Source organism: Chelonia mydas, chromosome 1 (genome assembly GCF_015237465.2).
Source record: "Chelonia mydas isolate rCheMyd1 chromosome 1, rCheMyd1.pri.v2, whole genome shotgun sequence".
In the NCBI taxonomy this organism is placed as follows: Eukaryota; Metazoa; Chordata; order Testudines; family Cheloniidae; genus Chelonia; species Chelonia mydas.
Genome location: NC_057849.1, coordinates 298,545,546 through 298,568,976, shown reverse-complemented (window position 1 = coordinate 298,568,976; position 23,431 = coordinate 298,545,546). Strand labels below are relative to the sequence as shown.

At 41.0% G+C, this 23,431-nt stretch overlaps 1 protein-coding gene and 1 long non-coding RNA gene across 5 annotated transcripts in view; one reads left to right on the top strand and one right to left on the bottom strand.

Annotated features, from left to right (window-relative positions):
* Positions 1 to 1,304: 1,304 nt before the first annotated feature.
* LOC119565009 lies at positions 1,305 to 2,672 on the bottom strand. The gene is made up of 2 exons (XR_005223735.2): positions 2,534 to 2,672; positions 1,305 to 2,210 (listed from the first exon to the last, which is right to left on the bottom strand). It is a non-coding gene; the product is annotated as an uncharacterized LOC119565009 (long non-coding RNA).
* Positions 2,624 to 23,431, top strand: part of TMEM168 (transmembrane protein 168) — a 34,115-nt gene continuing 13,307 nt past the window's right edge. The window contains exons 1-3 of one of the 4 annotated variants that reach the window (XM_037888719.2): positions 2,624 to 2,758; positions 9,418 to 10,685; positions 22,886 to 23,028. In XM_037888719.2, coding sequence (XP_037744647.1) covers positions 9,549 to 10,685; positions 22,886 to 23,028 — 1,280 coding nt within the window. In that variant the 5' untranslated portion in view covers positions 2,624 to 2,758; positions 9,418 to 9,548. Of the gene's footprint in view, positions 3,050 to 3,176; positions 3,365 to 9,417; positions 10,686 to 22,885; positions 23,029 to 23,431 lie in introns of those variants that run through there. The other 3 variants (XM_043549645.1, XM_043549636.1, XM_043549629.1) reach the window with 3 other exon arrangements.

Genomic DNA, 23,431 nt, shown 5'->3' with positions numbered 1-23,431 from the left:
TACTGCAGCTAACGGGGCAGAAGAGAGAGAATGGCAGTGAAGAAAGCAGAATGTAGACCCAGAAGATTGAAAATGCAGGATTCCAACACCATTTCAGGAAAAATGTAACGAGTCTTGTCTCTGTTAATACAATGGACTCCACTTAAGAGTGTATTTTTCTGTGGAATTTTAGCAATTCTCAAGCTAAAAGGTGCATAGAAAATGTTTTGAGTGTACATCTCCTTTCTCATACCCACTTGGAAATAGGCTCCCATAACCCACTGAAAGGGAATAAACTGTAAGCACTGGATACATTGTTGGCGTTTTTTGAAGTTTAGAAGGCAAAATTATGAGAGCTGCTCATACTGCCTTGTCCAAGCATAATACATAGCTGAAGTACAAACCAACTTCTAGTGATGTCATTTAAGAATCCATATGAAAGCAAATGCTGTTCCCACCCTGCTAACCTGTAACTGGGTTTTCCTTCACTGATAAACAGCAGCAAATGTTCTTTGGCTGCTTTAGTGTTGCTCCCTGCAAAAAACTTTCCATACTTTTCTCCCTACCGGAAAGAGGGTTCTTAAACCTTTTAAAATAAATCTCCAGTTCCAACTGTTAAACAGCCCTCCTGGGTGTTATCTGCATGAATCAGCAGAATAGCTCTTTATTATAGGGGCCTAGTAAACAACTTGTTTTAAGTTTTGGAGCTCAAATCACTCCAAAGTAAAAAGGCTGGTCAATTTTACTCCTTTTCTTTTTTCTTTCTTCTGTTGATGTTTGTTTTACTTGTGAATGATAGTCTGCTAGTGTAACATACCAGAGGGAGAGGTTGCAAGAGACGGGTTCCTTGAAGAACTAGTAATTTTTAAAGAGATTTCAGTCACTTGCGCAGTAACCGGTTTCTGTCTTCTCCAAAAATTTCAAGGGTATTCCTGGAGCTGAGCCAAAAATAGGGATAGGGAGTTCCTTTCTTTTGAGACTTCTCTCAATAGAGAACTATCTTTTAACTACTCTGCCAGTTTTAATTAATAGTGGGAAAGGTTACCATAGTCTAGTCTTTCTGCTACACATTCCCACTGTTGATTCACCTTTTTCAATACAAACTCAAACACCAGCTTTCTGTTCAAAGGCTGTAGTTATTGCCCACACTCTCCAAGTATTAAAGGTCCATGCACTTTCTCTCCACTGCATAAATTCCTTATGGAATTGAGAAATCATGGTTATATAAGCTATACAGAACTTTTAAAACAATATTCCTTTGCTCAAAACTTGATATACTGTTTTGTAACTAGTGATATCCAGCCCAAATAAGCTTCAGACCAAACAACTTTTGCTACATTTTATTAATATACTTCAGATTTTATGTGCAGGAATACATTAAAAGCTTTCCTTATAGAGAATTTAAAGTATTGGGTGCTTATTGCTTGAATGTTTGTGTCAGCATAGGGCATTTCTAATTTGCATCTTGTACTTAGTTTTTTTTTTTTCTCGATTTTAGAAAGCAAATTTATTTCTGTAATGCTCACAGACGGCAGACTGATTTAAACTAGAGCACATTTTCTCTATTTGAAGTTGTATCCAAGTTGTAGCATCACCCTGATGTTATGAAATTTTATAAAAACTCTTAAATTACAGCTATATTATACGAAAAGGCCCAGTTTTCTAACAATCCTTATCACTAGTAAAAATTCATTTCCATGTTGAATACCCCCCTCTATTAGATCGAAGACACTCAACCTCTCAATATGATCACGGATTGCGCAAACCTTGTTTTCTTGAATTCTGCACTTGTACATTTATGTATGTATGCTTTGAATACATAAGTTGCATTGCATGGTGATGCTGAATGGGCAGCTGCTTGCATAATATTAGCATGACAGTGATGTTTTAAACCTTGGGGAATAAATACATCCATGAGCTAAAACAATCTCTGCGCCCTCAGAATCCCACTGCTGAGCCAAGACGGATAGAGGTAGTTACACTATGCAGTATTGGTCCCAGGGTATTACAGAGACAAGGTGGGTGAGGTAATAGGTTTTACTGGACCAATGTCTGCGGGTGAGAGAGAAGCTTTCGAGCTACATCCATCTCTTCAGGTAGTATACTGTTATGCAGCTTTCCAATAAATGTCATTCTACTCTTTGAAGGAAGGGCAGCACTTGCCTCCAGGCGTCAGTGGGCAGAGTAAAGGGGGACTCGGCCCTGTGCTTAACCGGACTGTAGCAAGCGCCCTGAAAGAGAAAGAGGTGGGAGCTTTATACTGTATAGCAGTGAGTCGGGGCTGCAGGAGCAGTTTGACCTCGCGAACCCCCCAGGCCGGGAGGTGGCGGCGCTGTGGCGGGAGGGGAGCACTGCTCACGCCGTCAGCCCGCGTGCTGGGTCCCGGCTTGGCCCCGAGGCGCGAGGGAGATGGGATTTCTCTCTCCCTGACACTCCTGTGCCGCCCCCCTTCCAATCTTGTCCTAATGAGCGGGGGCTGGGGCGGCGGGGAGGCTGCTGCTCCGATCGGGGTGCCCGACTACGGGGTACCCCACCAGGCCCCGGCCTCTCTCACCGCTGTTTCGGGGATGGGGCGCCCTCCCACAGAGAAACGGCCGGGGCCCATCCTCCTGGCCTCGGGCCGCCCGCGCGCGCGCCTGCCAGTTGTTGCTCGTGCGCTAGCCCGTGCCGTAGTGCGCTGTTTGACCCCTCGCTCTGCCCGTAGTCTGGGAGGTGCTAACATGGCGGCGGCGCTGCGGTTCTTGTGGGGGTGGAGAACGTCCCGGGGAGTCGGCGCAGGGTGAGTCCAGGCAAGGGGGAGCTAAGCCGCTCCGCGGGGCTCCCGTTGCGGGGCCGGGTGGTGCGGAGCTGGCGAGAGGGAGGCCGCGGTGCGTGTGGACAGGAGCGTGGGCGGGGCTAGGGAGAGGCCGGGGCGCGGGGTTACTGGGTCCCCCTGTTCAGAGCGGGGCTGGGTGGCACAGTAGCTACAACGCCAGCGGCCGTGGGCGCCTTGCTGGGGGGGGGCTCTCGCCCGTGGAGCTGAGCCTGGGCGAGCGACGGCGGGAAACTGGAGGGGAAGTTTGTTTCCAGGGTAGGCGAGGCCTGTGCCTGTCTGACGTGTTTTCCTTTCGGTTGTACGTTGCTTCTGTCACCGTGTTAACGCAGCGCGGGAGCGAGCCTCGGAGCACCGGGTTCGCCTCAGCAGCAGCCGCCACAGAGCTGCCTGCGCAGGGGTGTCCGTTCTCAGACGACAGAAGGTGCCCGGGCACCTTAGCGCCAGACGATCCCTTTGGCTTGTCTGCCTCATGTGAAGCCCAAGCTAAAAAACCAACCCCGCTGATAACTGAGACACTTCACAACCACTTAACCCTGGCTTCTAAGGTTCCTGTCTCCCTCCCTGAAGAGAGTAGGTCATTACCATGCAAATTCTCCTGGTGGCTATTCAGGGATATCAGGAAGGATATGCTCGGACCCTGTTGCTCTTCAGTATACTGTATTGTTCAGACATCGTTGTAACAAGCCTTTGATTCATCCATGTTGTCTGACTAAAATCTAGTCAACACACCAGTTTAAAGGTGTGCTTTTAAATCCGTGCAAGATCCTGAGCAGACTCTTAATTTTATTTAAACCTAGATTACGTTGGTTTAACTTTCATTCGTAAATCGATAGAAGAGTATTCGCACAGGAGTATTTACCAGATTAACTAAAGCTTTGTATAGTGTAGGTGTTATGGGTATGTTGTTAGCAGTGTTTAATTTCTGTTGAAAGGTGCCAGGGCTCAAGCAATTGTTTTACATCCATAACTGATGTAGCGAGCCCAGAGTGCCAGGGCTATGGACTGCCAAGCCTAGAAGGGGCTGGGGCTAATCCCTGGCACAAATTGAGCACTGGTTGTCAGTATGTATTCTAACTAACACATTTTAGAAGTCTGGTGTAGACAATGCATACTTGATTTAGCATGTGCTAAACTGGTTGTGTTAAACCTAGTAAGAAGCGTAGGTCAAACTTTCCAACAAGACACCTTAAAAGCCTCGCCTAGATAAGACCTAATTTGGTTTTGAAACCAATTTTAGTTAAACCTCTTCAACTTCTATATATAGACAAGGTCTAAGTCAGAAGTCCCCCAACTGTAAGGCGCGCTCCCCTAAGAGGGCCGGAAGAACATTTGCAGGTGGGTGCACTGGGGCCCAGGCCAGCCCCCACAGGGGGTTGGGAGGGAGTGCCACTCAGGTCCACTCTGCTCCCAGCTCTGGCACCGCGCCCAGCCACAGCCCCAGACTACAGTCTAGCCATGGCTCTGCACCTGGCCCCGCCCTCAGCCTTGGCCTCTGGCCCTGGCTCCATTCCAGGTCCTGCCCCCAGCTGCGACCAAGCCTCAGCCCCCTAACCCCCATTCCCCAGAGCTGCAGCCTCACTCTTGGCCCAGCTCGCCAAACCTGATGACTGTAACAGAAATGTTTTCATTAAAAAATGAATGCAAATATTCTGTTTTCTTTGGATTTAAATATGAACTGCCTGTGTTTCCAGCTCAGCCATTGCAATAGTTCACTGGTGATGAGAACTGGATACATTGAGGGCACTATGTAAATAATTAAGTTATATTGATTAGCCTAGTTTCACAGTCGAAACAGAGTGAAATATAAAAAATAACCAACAGTATAAATATTAATGGGTAAATGAGATTTTTAAACTCTTCCAATTTTAATAACCTTAAGTGTTAACACGGTCAAGTTAAATATACTATGTATTTTAACATTCCTTATCTATGTCCTTTTAATAATGAGAATGCTGCTCTTTTCCTTTCCCTTCCAGAGAAAGGTGAAAACCTCTGATAGTTTTAACCTACCTAATTAAATAAATGGCATTAATAACATTGGATAGAAAGAAAGTAACATCCATTTGTACTGGGGATCAGTGTTATGACTGGGCAGTACATTTTATTAATAATCTGATTGGAGGGGAGGCAATAGTGAGGGGGGCTAAATCTGCTAACTAACACCCTGATTTAGACACATGCTTAATTTTATACACATTAATAGTTCTTTTGAATTCAGTGGGACTACAGTATACTCTTGATTATCCAAATAGCATGGGGGATATGACTTTTATTCAGATAATTAGGAGTCTGGATAATTGAGAGGGCAGGAACAATTCGGCAGCAGAGGGCCTCCACCCGCAACCAGGAACTCATACTTCTTGCAGTTCTGGCTGGGGGTCTCTGCTCTGCCCCACCAGGGCCCTTTGTACCTGCAGGGATCAGGAGTCACCAGCTCTGTGGCAGTGCAGGGAGGTCTCTGCAGCCTTCTTGCCATGGCCCCACTGTCTCACTCCCTTTACAGTGGGGCTGCAGTCAGCTCCCTGTGCTGCCACAAGGCCAGTAACCTCCCACCAGGACTCTGCCCCACCAGGACCAGAGCCTTCCCTGTACCTTTTTCTTGTAGGGAGTGGGTGACCCTAGACATGCAGCTGTGCAGAGAGACTTCTGCAGCTCTGTTCTCATGGCCCCGTTCACTCACTCCCATGACAGCAGGGATGTAGAGGACTCCCTGCACTGCTACAGGAGCCATTCAGCATTAGGGTGGCCTCCCCTAAGTCTGGGACTTCTCTTCCTCCTTCTCCTTGCAGTCCTGGCTGGAGGTCTCTGCTTTATTATCCAAATGTTGTTATCCAGAGCCCTTCCTTGTCCCCCAGTATGAGATGCATGCTGCAGAGGACTTGTGCTGGGGGACAAGGAATGGATTTGGATAATGTGGAGGTTTGGGTAATAGTTTTTCAGATAAATGGGAGTATGCTGTACTTGGCTCCATAAATGACTTCAGGATCAGCCCCTTAATTGTGAGGCTAGTGAGGAACTCCAGAAAGACTTAACAAATAACATGGGAGATGAAATTCAGTATAGTCAAATATAGGTAGTGCACATTGTCAGGAAACATTTAAACTGCTCCTACACATTGATGGGATTTGAACTAGTGATAACCTATCAGAGAAGAAAGATAAAGGAGTTAAGGTAAAAAGCTCAGTGAGCTGCCCAAAAAGTGAATGATAATAGGTTGTATTAAGAAAGGGATAGAAAATAGTCCAGACAATACTATAATATCATCTACATCACTGGTACTTCCTCACCTGGAATATGATATCTTACTTTGGGTCACTTCATCTTAAAATACATAGCAGAAATTTAAAAAAAGGTCAAGAAGACCACCATACCAATAAATTAAAGGTAAAAATTTACAAGGATTTTGTAATTATCTCTAAATCAAGCACTACAAATTCAGGAAATTCAGAGTTAAGGTTACATTTAACAGAAATCCAGTCATGTTAAGCTATTGAAATAAATAGTTAAGACATCCAAACAACCTTAACTGTACCTTAGAGAGAAAAGGTGGGTGAGATAATATCTTTTATTGGACCAACTTCTGTTGGTGAGAGAGACAAGTTTTTGAGCTACACAGAGCTGCTCTTCAAGTCTGGGGGTCCCTGTGTAGCTCAAAAGCTTCTCTCTCACCAACAGAAGTTGGTCCAGTAAAAGATGTTACCTTACCTACCCTGTCTTTCTAATATCCTGTGACCGACAAAGCTACAACACTGCATTAACTGTACTTTGTAAGGCATCAAGCAAAACTGTATGATAAAGCCATAGAAATGTAGGGCTAGAAGGAACCTTGAGAAATCATCTGGCCATCCCTCCATGCTATGGTGAGACAATATTATTAAATAAGGCATTGTAGGGTTTGGTTAGCCCAGTTTAGATTAAACTGATTTAAAGACACATTCCCCCTGCGTGCCATTCATATCATTACTTTCATTATTGGGCATGCTGCTTTGATATTGCCAATGATTTAAAAATGTGCAGCATTAACATTTTAAAAAATGATTGATCTTTTAAGGCCTAATTCATCATCAGTACACCAAAATAGCCAGAGTGCACTTGCTAGTTAAACTATGTTTATAGTGGTTTTACATCGCAAAAACAGCCAAAGTATGTAGGTGAATATGCCCTTCAATTTGCAGTTGACTTTAGGCTTATGTTACAGAGACTGGTGCTGCAGGAAAACCCAGTTCCTGAGTCCTGATATCTCTGCACTTTAAAGGCTCCCTCTTATGTTGTTGCCTTATTTCTTCCAGTAATGCTCTCTCGTTGTTCAGGGGAGCCATTCAAGTCCTGATGCCCAAGCTACCATGCAGCTATGGAACCTTTAAAGAGTAGTGGCAATTGGGCCAGTCATATACCAGTGAGAACTCTTGGCACATGTCCAGTCTCTCCCCTATGAGTAACTCATTACAAACTCTTGAATTGTTGCTAATTAGCTATAGAGGAAGGGTGCAGATTGGTTTAATTACTGCTGATGTCTCTGAAGTCCCACATGAGAGTTAACCTATCTGTTGAGCTGATCCTGCCTGTAACTTACATAGTCATAACAATTCAGTGCTTGAGTCCTGCCAGAACATTCTGGGACACTTCTCATGATGTTTTGGTTAGCAATGCCAATACTTGTGTTCCGGAATTTCTTGAGTGCAGCACTCACCTACTATACTTAATTAGACATAATTTCTTCATATGCAGCCTATATTCAAGATTTCTATGAGTTTTAACTGTATGGGAAGTTGGAAGAGTCTGTTCTATTAAGATCATTTGCAACAAAGGACTGACAGATGTTTGCTTTCTGAAAGGACCTAGTTTTTAATATTAATCTCCTTTGCCATGATGCCTATAAAAACAAAACATGACCACTGTTAGGCATCTGTTACACTGAGACCACTGGCTGTCACACTGATCAGTATTGTGTTTTTGTGCTCCCTGGTCCGTCTGTATCCACCCATTGTCTCTTGTCTGATACTTATTTTACGGTGACTAACACAGTGGCACTCTGGTTCTTGACAGTACAATAAAAGTAATTATAACTCACAAACTAATCAGTTTACCTGTAAGTTCTCAGAAAATTCATTCTCACAGAGTAAGTGTGGTAAATTTAGAAAGAATACATATTTTCATACATAGCCTGGATTCAGCCTCAACAATTCAGCTTTAACTATGGAACCTCCATAATATCCTTTTAATACAAATAAATGCAGTAAAAATAAGACAGTTTTAAAATACAAAGAAATATATTTTTACTCAAAATATGATTAAATTACTAGATATTGAAACAAATAGCTGTATTTCAATAGTTATATTAAAAATATAATTGATATTTACTGTAGGTAATAATATTACCTAAAGTAGCTAGGATTCAAAATTTAAAATGTTACACCAATCCTCTTGTTTCAAGCAACAAGTAGATCGTCACTCGGGGTCAGGAAGAAATTTTCACTGTAGAATAGTAGTGGTCTCTGCTAGATATAGGATGTCCAGAGTACCTGGATCATTGATCAGTTTTGAGAATCAGTATATTCCAAAAATATTTACAAGTTTCTCCCTCACAAAATGTCTCATTAAAATATCATATTCCCATTCCCCAACAAGATTTGACCAATTAAATTGGACATGGGGTCAATAATGCAATGGTTTACAAAGTGGTGAAATAGTTAGCAGATTCTAAATATAGCAATCTTTATTCTGGGGAAATTTTTCATTTCATAGTGGCAGATAAGTAGAACTTTGATTTTTGTGAACTCAGTCAGTTTGAAAGACATTTGATGATTATTGGTCTTTTCTCAGGGAATTTAGGGGTTAAAAGGATGGTTTTGTGATTAAGGCCCTGGGCTTGGGCTCATGCTTGTGCTCAGGAGGTCTGGAGTATGTTCCTGGCTGCGACATTGAGGAAATCAGTTAATTTCACCGTGCCTCAATTCTCCATCTGTGAAATGGGGATAATGATACTTCCCTGTCTCACAGTGTGTTGTGGGGATAAACTTACTAATGTTTGTGAAGTGTCCAGATACTTCAGTAATCAAGAAAACCTATTAAGTACCTATATAAATAAATTATTGAAAAGGTTACTAAAAATATTTAATAAAAAAGTAGGAATTTAGTTTTGTTACCTGAAATAATGTGGAGTGATCATATTGGAAACAACAGATCTGGGTTATGGATTTAGCAAGTTTAATAACATTTTATTTTTAATATTTTACTGGAATAAGAAGATGTTAGAATTTAACAGAAATATCACAGGAATATTCTGAAATGTGTTGGTGACTCATGGAAAGATTGTATTGTCAATTAGGGTTTGATCAGCTAACATTATATTCCTCATTAATTTATTCAAATTACAGAGCAGTTTTTATGAGATGAGACTGATGAGAATTTCAATTCATATTGGTTTTGAATAACTTTCAATGATCCACTAATTATAGAACATATACTTAAAAAAACCTTACACATTGTATATAGTTGATATTTATTGTATGTTTTTAATTTAGATTGTAAACTCTTTGGGACCAGGAGAGTATCTAATATGTTAGTAAATAAGTTTAAAGTTTGTAATTTAGCACTGACATTTCTATTCATTTTTCTTTCAGGACTTCTATAATCCAGGAATGTTACTGATGAAATGACATTGCAGGAGGTTATTGCTGCACTGCATTTCTTGGATGAAAGCCAAACAGTTACTTTCTGTAGAGTGGGTAAAATCCCCTAATTGCATATTTACATGTGTAGATCACTGCGTTACTGTGTTAGTCACTGTCTCTATGCAGCAATGACAAGGCTGGAAGAAGCAAATAGAGAAGTGAACATGCATTCATCGGTCCGATACCTTGGCTATTTAGCCAGGATCAGCATATTGGTTGCTATATGTCTGGGCCTTTATGTCAGGTGGGAGAAGACTGCAGATGCACTAATACTGGTAATATTTATCCTGGGACTTTTTGTTCTTGGAATTGCCAGCATACTTTATTATTATTTTTCAATGGAAGCAGCAAGTTTGAGTCTCTCCAATCTTTGGTTTGGATTCTTGCTTGGCCTCCTCTGTTTTCTTGATAATTCCTCTTTTAAAAATGATGTGAAAGAAGAAACAACCAAATACTTGCTCCTTGCCTCCATAGTTATAAGGATATTGTGTGCTTTGGTGGAGAGGATTTGCGGCTGTGTCCATCATCGACCAACTCTGCTGACAACAGTTGAATTTCTGGAGCTGGTTGGATTTGCAATTGCCAGCACAACTATGCTGGTTGAAAAATCCATGAGTATCATCTTGTTGGTTGTGGCTTTGGCCATGCTGATTATTGATTTGCGGATGAAGTCTTTCTTGGCAGTTCCAAATTTGGCAATTTTTGGAGCTCTGGCATCTTTATTGTTTTTTCCTTCCCTGAACATTCCCACAAACCCATTTGCCTTGGGCTGTTTCTTTAGTTGCCTGATTTCAGACCCTCTTCTTGATGTCTATTTCAGCGGACTTTCAGTTACTGAACGATGGAAGCCCTACTTGTACCGTGGTAGAATTTGCAGAAGGCTTTCAGTCATCTCTGTTGGAGTAATTGAACTTATCTTTTTCATTCTAGCAGCATTTAAATTAGGTGACTTGGGTCTCTGGTATTTTGTTATACCTGGTTTTTCCATTTTTGGAATTTTCTGGATGATCTGCCACATTATTTTTCTTATAACTCTTTGGGGGTTTCATACAAAATTAAATGACTGCCACAAAGTCTATTATACCCACAGGACAGAGAATAATAGCCTTGACCGAGTCATGGCTTCTAAAGGAATGCGTCATTTTTGTTTAATTTCAGAGCAGCTAGTATTTTTCAGTCTCCTTGCAACTGCAGTTTTGGGTGCAGTAACTTGGCAGGTAAATTTATAATATATTTATCTCTTTACCTCCTCTGATATTATAAAGAACTGTTTTCTAACACTTATGATATCCAATACTTAGGGCCCTGCTAAATTAACGGCCGTGAAAATCCACCATGGACCATGAAATCAGACCTTCCCTGTGAAATGTGGCTATTGGAGGGAAGGGGCAGGGCTGGGGGTACCCCAGCTGTGGGCTCCTCCCATTCACTGGGCTCCAGCTGCTAGTCAGCTGGGATGGGATGGGACAGAACTTCCTCTTCCCCTGAGAACGGCCATGCGCGGGAGATGAGACCCCCTTCCGGGTTCCTCCCCCAGCTGCTGGAAGCTCTGTGGCTGCTCTGCCTTCAAAGCTGGGCTCTGAAGGCAGCAGCCACGGAGCTTCCTGCAGTCGTAGGAGGTTCCGGAGAGCTGGGCTCTGAAGGCAGCAGCCATGGAGTTTCCTGCAGTCGTAGGAGGTTCCGGAGGTGGGTCTGATGTCTGTGCTGCTGGGAGCACCCCAGCCAGGGGCTGCTAGCTGCTAATCCAGGCTGGGCTGGAGGGGGACAGGACATCCTCTTCCCCTGCAGGGCTGCTTGAGGCGGGGACGGGGGAGAAATCAGCCAGCAATTAAGGCAGCATAGCTGCGGAGTTTCCTGCCTCTGAGAGAGGTACCGGGATTTGGGTCTGATCTCCCTGCAGGGGCCATGCAGGGGAAGAGAAAGTTTTGTCCCTTCCCAGCCCGGCCTAACACACATGTTCCTAACAGCTAGGAACATGTAAACATCTGAAAATTTGAAATTGACCAATTTAAAAACCTTTTGGCTGTGAAATTGATCAAAATGCACTGTGAATTTGGTAGGGCCCTACTAATACTGTACTAGGGCCAAGACACAATTGAGCAATTCAAATTTTAAAGTGAAACTGCTGGCTTCAAATGCAGATTCTTTTACTCTGGCACTTTTTTTTGTCTGACTATGGCTTAGTGAGGCCACTGAATCTAACCTAATCTGGTATGATTAAACTGACAGAAGGTACTAATTAAAGGCTGGAAGAAATATTAAAATAATTTAAAATCTGAATTTGTTTAATTTACAAAGCCACTGTCTTTATTGCCAGAATTTTCACAGCAGACAACATGCACATTTCTATAGCCATATAATACGAATTGAAATATGTTGGTGCGTTGGTCTGGGGACATCTTTTATATGGGGTAGTTTTAATGAAACCAATAAAAGATAATATTTATGTATAAATTTTTCAAGAATTTAACCGTATGACTCTTATTAATCTCAATCGAGGACAAACTTCTAAATCCTTACAAACTACTTTGCAAATGTATCACTTGCATCTTCCCCATGTGCAAATATACTTGAAGATAACATATATCTTCTAATTATTTCCTTAAAGTACCCACAAACTTTTCAGTTTTGTTTTTTTCTTCCCATTTGACTTTCCTGAATGGAGGAACATGCCTTTTTCCTTAGCAGGCTGAGCCAGTGTACATTTGTCTGAAATATTTAGTCAGGTCCCAAACTGAAGTATGCTGAGTGTTACTGGTACAACAGCAATTTGGGAGCTGGTTTAAGGTAGATATTTTTAAAAGTGGTCTTAAAATGGCCGTTGTTTTTTATATGTCTTCAGCCCCACCCCAAAAGAGCTTACGACTAGCAAGTCACATATGCAGAAATGCCCCTGCAATGCTTTCAAAATCATTTTGCCATCTAGTCGGAAGGACCTTGTGATCCTGGATTACCTCTTGCTGCTGACTCATATGAAATGCTTGATGAAGAGGGAAGCAGAATTTTTTTTTTATCAGAGAATCAGTTTTCCTCTGCATCAAGCACATTTGTGGTTTGCAGAGGGAAGCTGGCTAGAATCCTGGTTAGTTTTCCTCTGCAGCACTTCCTTCCATAAATCATCAGTATATAACTACAGGTGCAAACTTGGAAGAGAAAAAAGGTGTAGGGGAGTGATTGGGAAGGGATTTAAAAGAGAATGGGAAAAGTGTCAATTTAAAAAGACAACTAAAGAAGAAAAGAGGAGAAAGAAATGCACTGACAAAGATGAGATGGTGTTTAGGAAGAGATAAATAACACCGGTCGCACAAACATTGGTGACCAATGTAACTTTTTCATTGAGGATTATGCAAGGCACCAAAGTTTAGAGGTGGCCAGTCCAGAGTTTGAATTTTTATAGACTAGTATATGATCAAACAAGTTTTTCATCACTGCTGAATAATTTTCTGTTCCCACTTAGCCATCTGTGTATTTCGTGGAGTGCTAAGACAACATTTGTCCTTTCTTAAAATCTTAGGGAGCGCTACATGGTAAATGTAATGCTACTTTAAAGTATCTTGTTTTCTTAATTTGAGTGTTATAAACAGTTTCTGTGTTCAAAATTAATCTGAGATAGCTATCTATGTTGTATTTATTCTTGAAAATAATTACCGCAGTTCTGCAGTTGCACATTTTCAGATACCTGTAATTCTTAAGAGTCATGCTTTACACTTTTATCCTGATAATGTTTTGTGCTTGTGAAGGTTCATGAGAACCAAACAGGCCTATTTTTCTTAAGGTCGTTGTATTTATTTTTAGTGAAGTTAGTAGAAATTGAAGGGTATTTATTTCAGTATGGATCAGTTGATCAGATGTACATCACTTGTAGCTGGTAGAAGAAATGTGTACTTGTCTATTCAGTTGGGGAAGGAAGGAATAACTGCAGTATCATAGGGAAAGATATTGACTCAAGTAGTAATTTTCTCTTTTAGAAAATCCAGTTAATTGATTCTAGCCATGAATCAGAGCAAGGAGAAATAACCAGTCATTTATTTATGATAAAGTAACCAGTAAATTAGTCTAAGATTATAAATGCATGTATCACCTACTAGAAATATTTCTACCTTTGTAGTGTGAATGTTTCTTGATAGATCAGCATGAGCTGTCACCAAGAGGTCAAATACGTGCTTCTGTTTGCTAATTTGTGTTACAGCAAGATACGATAAAATATCACTTATTGCAGTAGTTCCCAGTGATTTCTGTAGTTTTTGAGGTTGTACACATTTTCAAAGTGATAAAAAACTGCAAAAGTACACCTGTATAAACACACCACTTACACCTGATCCAGCAATTCAGAACTCTTTGCTGGAATATTGTGCTGCCCTTTTTTTTTTTTTTTTTTAAAAAGCTTTGTGTTTAATATAGTTTAGGTAAGCTCAGTGGCAGTATAGCAAGTGAGGTGCTACAGCAGATAGGTACCTTCTTTCTAACCAGTTGTGTGTTTAGCCTTTAGCCTTTCAAACAGTTTTGGGCCTTTATGGTATTTAAAGCTGACATTCAAGTACCATTGTACACATGTTAATTCAACATAAAAGTAGTCACTGATGAATATTTAATCAGTGAAATGTGTCCTACTTATAAATTATAGTTTGATGTTAAGAAGTCAAAATATTTGAGAGGCTCTTTAAAGGTTTAAAATAAAAGAACAAACTTCCACTTACATTTTTAAAGAAATCCTTGCATAGATAAAGGTCAGTACTGTCAATATGCATTCTCTTTTTTAGTTACGTTTTAATTTTCTGCGTATGTTCTTCTTCCTTCCTTGGAATTCTCAACTCCTCACTGTCAATGACTCTTAAAGTATATTTAAATTATTATTTTAAGACTAAAATAATTTTGATAACTTAATATGACGAATGAAATTGCATTTAATATTGTTGGCCAGTTAGAATAATTTGGCATCAATTTTATCTGTTTCAGTATAAAAAAGTGGCAACTTTGTTTGAAATTTGGTAAATATAAGCTAGAAAATGCTGCATTTCAGTATAGAACTCCCGTATAAAAATGTACTGAAAGTTTGTTTAATAATTTAGCATTTGATACAGATATGTCTCAATGTTTGCCTTTTGGGTTGCTGCATAATGAATAGTACAGATTAAAAATTCAAATCTTGGAAACATTCTGAGTTGTCAAAATAATTTGTTATCGATAATTAACTCTAGCATATCCGAGATCTAGCACTATTGCATGTGGTTGTTAAAATTTGAAAGGGAAGCCATTTTTCTCGGTGATTGAAGAGCTTATCCTGTAATAAGCACATTATGTATGCATTTCTAATGTCTACACATCAAAGAAAATCTCACAGCTAGCCTATGCCAACCAACTCTGGCTCGCAGGGCTTGGGCTACAGGGCTGTTTCATTGCTGTGTAGACTTGCGGGCTTGGGCTGGAACCCAAGCTCTCGGATCCTCCCACTTCACAGGAAACCCCAATATGCTGTTTATAGTTGGCCCCATTTTGGAGGTGAACTACTACATGATGAACAGGCTGCAGCTTTCAGATAGGGCATGTTGCAGTAGTTTAAACTATAGCAAAGACTCCTTCTGAAAGGAATTCCCAGCTAGTTTAAGAAAAAAGACACTCTTGACTACTGTTGTTATGTCCAGGAGCAGCAAGTTTGTTGAAGATCAACTTGCTTATAAAATCTTTAGGGTCTGTTCCTGCACAAACTTACACTTGAGTAACTTTACTCGCACTTCACACAGTTCCTGTGACTTTAATAGAACTTATTCACGTGAGTAACTTTACATGTGTGAGTAAGTGTCTGCATAATTGGGTCCTTAGGTCCACGGCCAGACTAGCGCATGTAAGTGATCCAGATAATCTCGCTTACTGCAACCCACAAAACGTGACTAATTTGTAGACAAACGTGCACCTGGGTGAATCTTTTCTTAGAAACTCTTGAATATATATGCCAGCCATTGCCATTTGTTCTTTCCCAAAGGCAAGAAATTCAGAATTATTTTTATGGGCTTGAGATAAATGTTATCCCTAGAAGGGATGAATTTAATATTATCAGGATTCAGAAATAAACTCCCTCAGAGAAAGGGAAGTCCTTGCATCACCCTGCAAGCTAATCTACAGACTTCATAGTCCATATGCAAAAATGTCTCTTTCTCAGAAGATTTGAGTGCACAGTGCTATAGTTAAGTTTCATATTACTAAGACTAAATTATTTTTACAACATGTACTACAAGGCTCTGACAGGGTAGTCTAAATAAAGCTAAGTTTTGATTTCCAGATTAATGGAACAAAGTAAATGGTGATACATTATTCTTGTTTAAGTATTTATTAATTTACTAATTTACAAAATTCAGTAACTTGCAGTATATCTTCCCCTCTCTAGTGTGAATTAGCTAGGTTGTACTGTGTGTTTGTGTGTGCACGCGCGCATTCGTTCGTTCCTTCGTTCCTACCAGCCTTGCAAAACTGTCATGAAAGCTTGGCATGAAAATATTTTGATATTTTACTTACTCTTCAAAACACATTACTCTCTTGGACTGAGTTATTGAGTTTGCAAAGCTAGTCTATACAAGTATTTACAGGTGGGTTTTTTTTGTTTTTTGCATTAAATTGTCAACTTCACTTTCTTCCTATTATGTATTTTAGTATATCTTTCCCTCTGGCTTTTTCAGTCATTGGTTCCTTTCCATTCCCTCATGTTTCTTACCCTCTTTTCCCCTCACATTGTGATCTCCTCCTCCCCCCCCCCCATTTTGCCAAACTCTTACTTGATGCACTCAATAGCGCAAAGCTCCATCTTTTTTTTTTTTCTTTCTCCAGGAATATAGGGTCAGAATCTAGCTTCTGGGTTGCATGGGTGTAACCGAGGGCATAATTTGACTCATATGTCTTTCTGAGTCCCCAGTGTTGTCACGTGTTGTGTTGTGTGTTATTTCTTTAATCTATCCATGCATTTCTTTTTCTTAAATGGTAGTTCTGTGTATAGTTCTTTGTAGGGTGACCAGAGGACCTGTTTTTAAAGGGACAGTCCCATATTTAAGTCCTCCTTCAGGTGTCCCAACTTTTTTTAAAAAATAGGCAAATTGTCCCATATTTTCTGCCTTCCCTCCCTCCCCCGCCCCCCATTAGTACTGGTGGGTCCTGCTGCTGGCCGGATCCCTGCTTGCCAGCTGCCTGCCCACCAGCAGTGAGTGGGGGGGTCCAGTGATGGACGATGGGGATAGGTGTGCAAGGCTGGTTGCGGGGCCAAGTTGCAACGCGCAGGACTGCTTCCCCTGCTGGTTCGTCGACGCAGCCCCTTATGTACTCCCCCGTCTCTCTGTCCTCTCCCTGCTTTGCCGGTTCATCCCCTCCAGATCTGCTGCTCCTCCATACCCCGCTCCCCTCGCAGGCAGGGCACGTCCTGCTCCCAGTGCTGTGCAGAGAACCAGCCCCTGGTCGGAGCATTCAGCTGACTAACAGGCTGGCTGGCAGGCTCCTTCCTTCCCCCACTGCCTCTGTCTGGGTCAGCACCCCGGAAAAATCCAAGACCCTCTGACCTGGGGCGCTGGCCAGGAGGAGCCAAGCCTTGCATGTGCCAAGCTCCCCTGCACAGCGCTAGGACAGGGAAGCCTCTTTGCCCTTCAGCTAAGCTCTGGAGTGGTCGGGAAGCAATTTCCAGCCTGTTCATGCCCCAACCCTGCAGGCTCCACAGCACCACCCAGGCAGGGGCTTAGCGCCCTCTTTACCCCACACACCTCCACCCTGGGTCCTGCCCCCAGGAAGTGCAAGGCTGCTCTGTCCCCTAGGCACCCTCCCCTGCTGAGCCACTTCTCTGGCTGGGTTCACTGAAGCCCCTGCAGTCAGGTTCCCTGGGCCCTGGTGCACAGTGCATCCTTAGGGCTTAACCCCGTCCTGCCTGCCATGTAGCCGGGGGACAGGAGGTGGCTGGGTTACATCCATGGCCTGTAGCAGCCTGGAGGTGTTAGCTATCTTTCGGCACTGTGCGGGTAGGAAGGGACAAGCTGCTTCCAGCTACTGGGGAGCAGAGGGTGGGGGTTAGAAGAGGTGAGTTCTGCAAAGACACTGGCCAGGTCATCACTGCCTCCCCCTCCTCTCCTGCGACTGGAAGCAGCTCTTGTCTCTTCCCTCCCACGCAGTGCCGAAAGGCTGCCGCTGGCCACATTCTGATGTGAGCACCGGCAGGAATCTGGGGAGTGGGGGCATTTGACCCTGCGTGCCCTGCCACATGTTGCCTCGAGAAGCGGGGCACCAGGTACCAGGAGAGGCAGGTCTGTCCCAGGGACTCAGTCAGGCATGGAGGGCTGAGAGTGCCTGGCAGGGAGGGTCGGGTTGGTCGGTCACCCCCCTGTGTGAGAGAGAGGTAAGAGAGTGTGTGTGTCACCTCTCCCAATGTGAACCCTAAAGCCTTAAAGATAAGGTAAATAAATAGAATCCAACTACGCAGTATTTCTTTTTAATAGGGGCTCAGTCAATTTGATGTTAATTTGAACATTTGTACTGCATAGTTCTGATTGATTGCCGTTGAACTCGCTTGAATATGAGTAATTTTATCAGGTGTCCTGTATTCAGCATAGGGAAATATGGTCAGCCTAGTTCTTTTGACATACTGTATATACTCGTTCATAAGCCGAATATTTTTGGTAGAAAAGTGATGCATCAAAGAGCGGGGGTCGGCTTATAAACGGGTCTACACCAAAATTTGATGATTTTAAACTCTATGAAATCATTGAATTGAATATCTAATACATTGTTGTTTTGTTTACCTGGAGCGTCTGCAGGCATGAAGCCCCTCAGTTCCCTGTCGCCACGGTTCGCCGTTCCCAGCCAATGGGAGCTGCAGGAAGTGGCACGCCACTTCCTGCAGCTCCCATTGGCTGGGAACGGCGAACCGCGGCAGCAGGGAGCCAAGGGGCTCGGTGCCTGTGAACGCTCCAGGTAAACAAAATGTCCCGACCCACCAACGGCTTATCCTGACGGGCCGGGAGCCGAAGTTTGCCAACCCCTGAAATATAGGGTCGGTTTATGAAAGGGTCATACAGTTTTTATTATTTTTACCTATCCATCTTGGGGGGTCGGCTTATAAACGAACGGGCTAATGAACGAGTATAGACGGTACTTTCTGTTTAGCTTATTTCCCTCAGTTAATGCTTTCAAACTCTTCTTTCTTCCTGTTATCTTTATCAACCTTTTCCTGCTAATACTCTGGCGTAGAGTACTTTTCTGGTTACTCCTCTGGCACTTTCAATAATTGCTTGCTCCCTTAGAACTAGAGTGTCCCATCAATAAATGTCAACCCTGTATGTAAAATGACCTTTGCTGTTAACAAAGGTATATCCCTTACTTATTAACAATGTCACCTGAAAATATTTAGAATATTTTAAAGTAGAAAGATCATGTTATTAGGAAACATCGCAAATGTCTTATTGTCTAACATATCAACAGTTACTCAGGAAAAAAGCAAATGGGAATTTTTACCCAGTTTGCACATTGCTTGAAATGAGCACACACAAATTATATGCATCCTAAATGTTCAGGAGAGACTGTCAAGGTAAAAAAGAAAGGCAGCAAGAGAAAATGCCCGTTGATGATTTCCCTCTGCACTCTGTTTGCTTCCAGAGTAGTTACTTAAAAGAAAATGGGCACTTCAAGGTCACAGATGTACTGAGGGCTTAGGCTGCAAGACTTTGTGCCACTACACTCCAAACAATGAAAATGGCTAGAGCAGATGAAAGAACATAAATTGTTTCTGGCTCCACTTATATGTGTGTGCCATCTGTTCTTTTGGGTGCCACAGTCATCAAGTCTTTTGAATTTAGTGATGCAATGACACACTCCAGCTGCATGTTATTGAAGGTATTCCTGTCTTAAGATTTTTACTGTCATTATTAAGCTAATCAGATATTATTTTATGTTCTTTCAAATGATCACATATATACATATTAAAATGCCTTCGGATCATAGAGAGTAGGGAGTGGCACTGTACCAGAAAGAATCCATAGATTCTAGTGAGAAAAATTTCACAGTAAAATTTTTAAGGATACAAATTCCAAATAGCATACCAATAGGGTTATCAGGCCTTTGATCAGCTTTGAAAACACAGTGTTGCGGGAAATCAAAGGAATAACCCAAATCTAATAAGCCAGTAATAATGAGTGACTGTTGCAACTTGCATGGATGCTAGTCAAATGTCATATGACGTAAGGTTTAGAGAAGCAATTTTGTGATACCTTAAGTGATTGCTTCTAGGAAGAGCTGGCAAGTTGTACAGTTCAGTGAAAAATCTCTGCTCGCTGCAGCTGGGATTGGAAAGGCAAACATTGTTAGGATGGTTAAGGAATGGAAAGGAAAATACTACTGGCATTGTTGTAATGCATAGTATAAATCAACATTCTGAATCCCAGTGGTATAGCAGAAACAAAAAGGATTCAGAGATGAGTGATGAAAATGGTCAGGCATGGAAAGGCTTCCATTTAAAGACAGAGTGAAAAGACTGGGATTGTTAAATTTCAAGAGGAGAAGAATAAGGGAGGACATGATATGGGCTTACAAAATAATGGTTAATATAGAAAAGATAACTCAAGTGGTTACATTCACCCCTTCTCATAATAAAAAAGGAAGGCTGTAAAACTGAGAAAAGGAAATACTTTTTTATACCAGGTATAATTAACCTGTGGAAGGTATTGCCGTAGAACATCATTGAAATGAAGAAAGTAGTAGTAATAATACCACTTAGCACTTATGTGAAACTTTTCATCTGTAGATCTCAGTACTTTTACATAGATAGAATTCAGAAGTGGATTAGACATTTAAATGGATAATGAGAATATTCTTGATTACATTATATAGGATAAATAGATTTCTTACATATATCTTTTTAAGGGGATAATACATACCTTTGTGCGTCAGAGCATAAGCTGAGCATAAGCTGACCACAAACTGATGGGGGTGAGGAAGAATCTTCTCCTATAGTCAGGTTATTTCATAATAGTTCCCTAAGGGTTTCTTATCCTTTCCTCTGAAGAATCAGGTACTGGCTACTGTTAAAAACAGGATAGAATAGATCACTTGTCTGATCCAATACAGCAAGGATCATCTTTTTGGTTTGTGTTTGTACAGCACCTAGCATGATGAGGTCCTGGTTCTTGACCAGGCTTTTAGGTCCACAGTAACATAAATAATAATAATTCCTATGTAAGCCCCTGATTGTGCAAACATTTACACATGTGTTTAACTTGATTTTGATGGGACTACTCATGATAGTAAAGGTAAGCATATGTGTAAGTGTTTGCATGATTGTGGCCTAAGAGTCTTAACTAATATTGCCAGAGATGTGCACTGGGAAGCAGCATGGTAAATTGTCAATTCTCCATTGGATCACTGCCTCCCAAAACACTACAATAGTGCATGTTTTTTGGTGTTTTGAAGAAGTGGGGAGGGATGTGTTTTAAAAAAGTGTTGTTTTTTCAATGTCAAAGCATGTACTGAATTGCTTGAATAGAAATCTACATAAAATAAAATTGCTACATTATGATCTGTTAGAAACCACCAGATGTTGCCTTTTGGAAGAAAGAGTGTTTACTGTAAGGCAAAAATAATTTTTAAAATGTTAAGTTTTAAATAATACAAAAATAACAAATTATTTAAAAAAAATAAATTCAGTAGAAGTGCAGTTCTGAAAGACAGTTCTGGCTTAGACAGATCCAAGGGGAGTGCATAAATGGAGAACAGGCCTAATCGGTGTTATGTTACAAATAACTGTCTTAAAACCTTACCTTCCAAACCATGCATAGCATTATCTGAAATCTTTGTTAAGCTGAGAGATCAGGGTCCCAACTGATTACTTGAAAGATCAGTTAGTAATGGAATATCCTGGTCCGTTATTAAATAAGTAGTATGGCAGCATTACGCAGTGGGGAGTGAATAATTTTATGTCATATATGCTGTCACGCTTAGGAGGCATTTCACACATACATTTTGGCTATCTGATAGTAGAAGGCCACAGCTGAAAAGCCTGTCACTTCACTGACATACTGAAAAATGATAGATTTCAAATTGCTATAATGGCTATGTATTGCATGCTGACTCTCACTTTGCAAAAGCACTTAATACCTCATTAAACTCAGTCTACATCATATTTAAACAATTACACAAAACATGTAGAGATTTCTTTATCTCAGAAACCTCAGTTTTCAGGAACCAGTGTCGATTTATTTATGCTAACAGCTGTTGCTTAACTTTTGAAATATCAAGGTGAAGTTTCTGATGAATATGGGAACACACATATTTTAAAATAATAATGTATATTATTGAAGTCATATGTGCAGGGGCTGTCCTCAGCCCCTAAAAGGCATAAACCACCTTCTGGATATAACTTGATGACCTCCTGAGGTCCCTTCCAACCCTCATATTCTATGAATGAATGCTATGAATATCTGGAGTGCGGGTGCTATAAGATTCCAGTGAGTTTTAAGAGCCAGATATTGCTTTTCTGCATCCGATAAATAATTATCATTTTCAAGTAAAGTGCTTTGAAAGTACCCATAAATCTTCTGTTTAGTACAATCATATGGTAGAGTATGATACTGAGATATTTATACCAAAGGAGCTTTTAAAATATCAATGAAATAGGCTGATGAATAGTTGAATTTTATGGGTTTGGCACGTTAAGCACAGTCCAGCCAGCTATGCATGTAAGAGAGTCCAACAGATCAAGACTGAAGGAAAAAGATAAATAAGCTGACCCAGGAAGAAGTAGTGGGATGTCATAAAGGAAGAAATTAGCATGTGTTGTGATAGAGGATATGGCATTGAACAGAGCACTTTGGAGGGAGTGGATTTATAGAGCAGACCCCATTTGATGGGATTAATGCAAGGAAGAAGAAAAATAATAGTTGAATTTTATATTCCTATTACATGATACAGTGTACTGTCATCTAATATTTGGTATCTAATAGTCTCCATCATGTTTACCTAGGTCCCAAATCCTGCAAACACTTATACGCATGCTTAACTTAACACACATGATTAGCCCCATGGAAGTCAGTGGCTGTAGTCAAGAGCTTAGAGCTAAGCATGTATCTAAGTATTTGCAGGATCAGGGCTTTAGGGTCAAAATCAGTGGTCGCCTAAATGGTACAAATGCATATATTTCTGTGGAGTTGCTCCTGCTTATGCAACCAATAAAATTGGCCCGAAGTCTGTTTTTAGAATGCTACACTGTGTAATTAGGTTTATCTTTGGTAATCTGTAACATATAATAATTTGCACCTCATGTTTCAGCACCAAATTAGATTTGCTCACATAATTTTCGCAAATCACTGAGTTTAAAAAAATAAACTGAAATCTGAACATAACTTTTTTTATTGAATTTGCAAATGGCTATCATCAGACATAAATATATCTATTTTCTTTTTAGCCAAAGAATGGGATCTTCATGAGTGTGTTTCTGATTGTTTTACCTCTGGAGTCCATGGCTCATGGGCTTTTCCATGAACTGGGGAACTGCTTGGGAGGAACATGTGTTGGATATGCTGTTGTGATTCCCACCAATTTCTGCAGGTATAGTTACCATGGTAAATGTACGCACATTGCAACTTCATATTGGAATTAGTGCAGCTGTTACACGAGAGGCAATTCAGTGGTGTAGCTTTTCTTTTTCAACTATTAAATACTAGTTTTGATATTTGATGGCTGTGTTTGAATGAGCATTCTCCTTACCTATCCTCACCTTTCAAAAATAATAATTTTAATTATTTATACAATACAATACAAATACAATAATAATATTGTATTTACAATACAACTTCAAATTCTGTATACATTTGACTTGCTTTTAACAAGCCAATAAATATGCTAAACCCCAGTCCTGCAATGTACTGCATGAAAGAAACTGCTGATTCCATGTGTTGTATGTTTCAGGATCAGGGCCTTAGATTCTGGAGTCAGTGCAGATATTTTATGT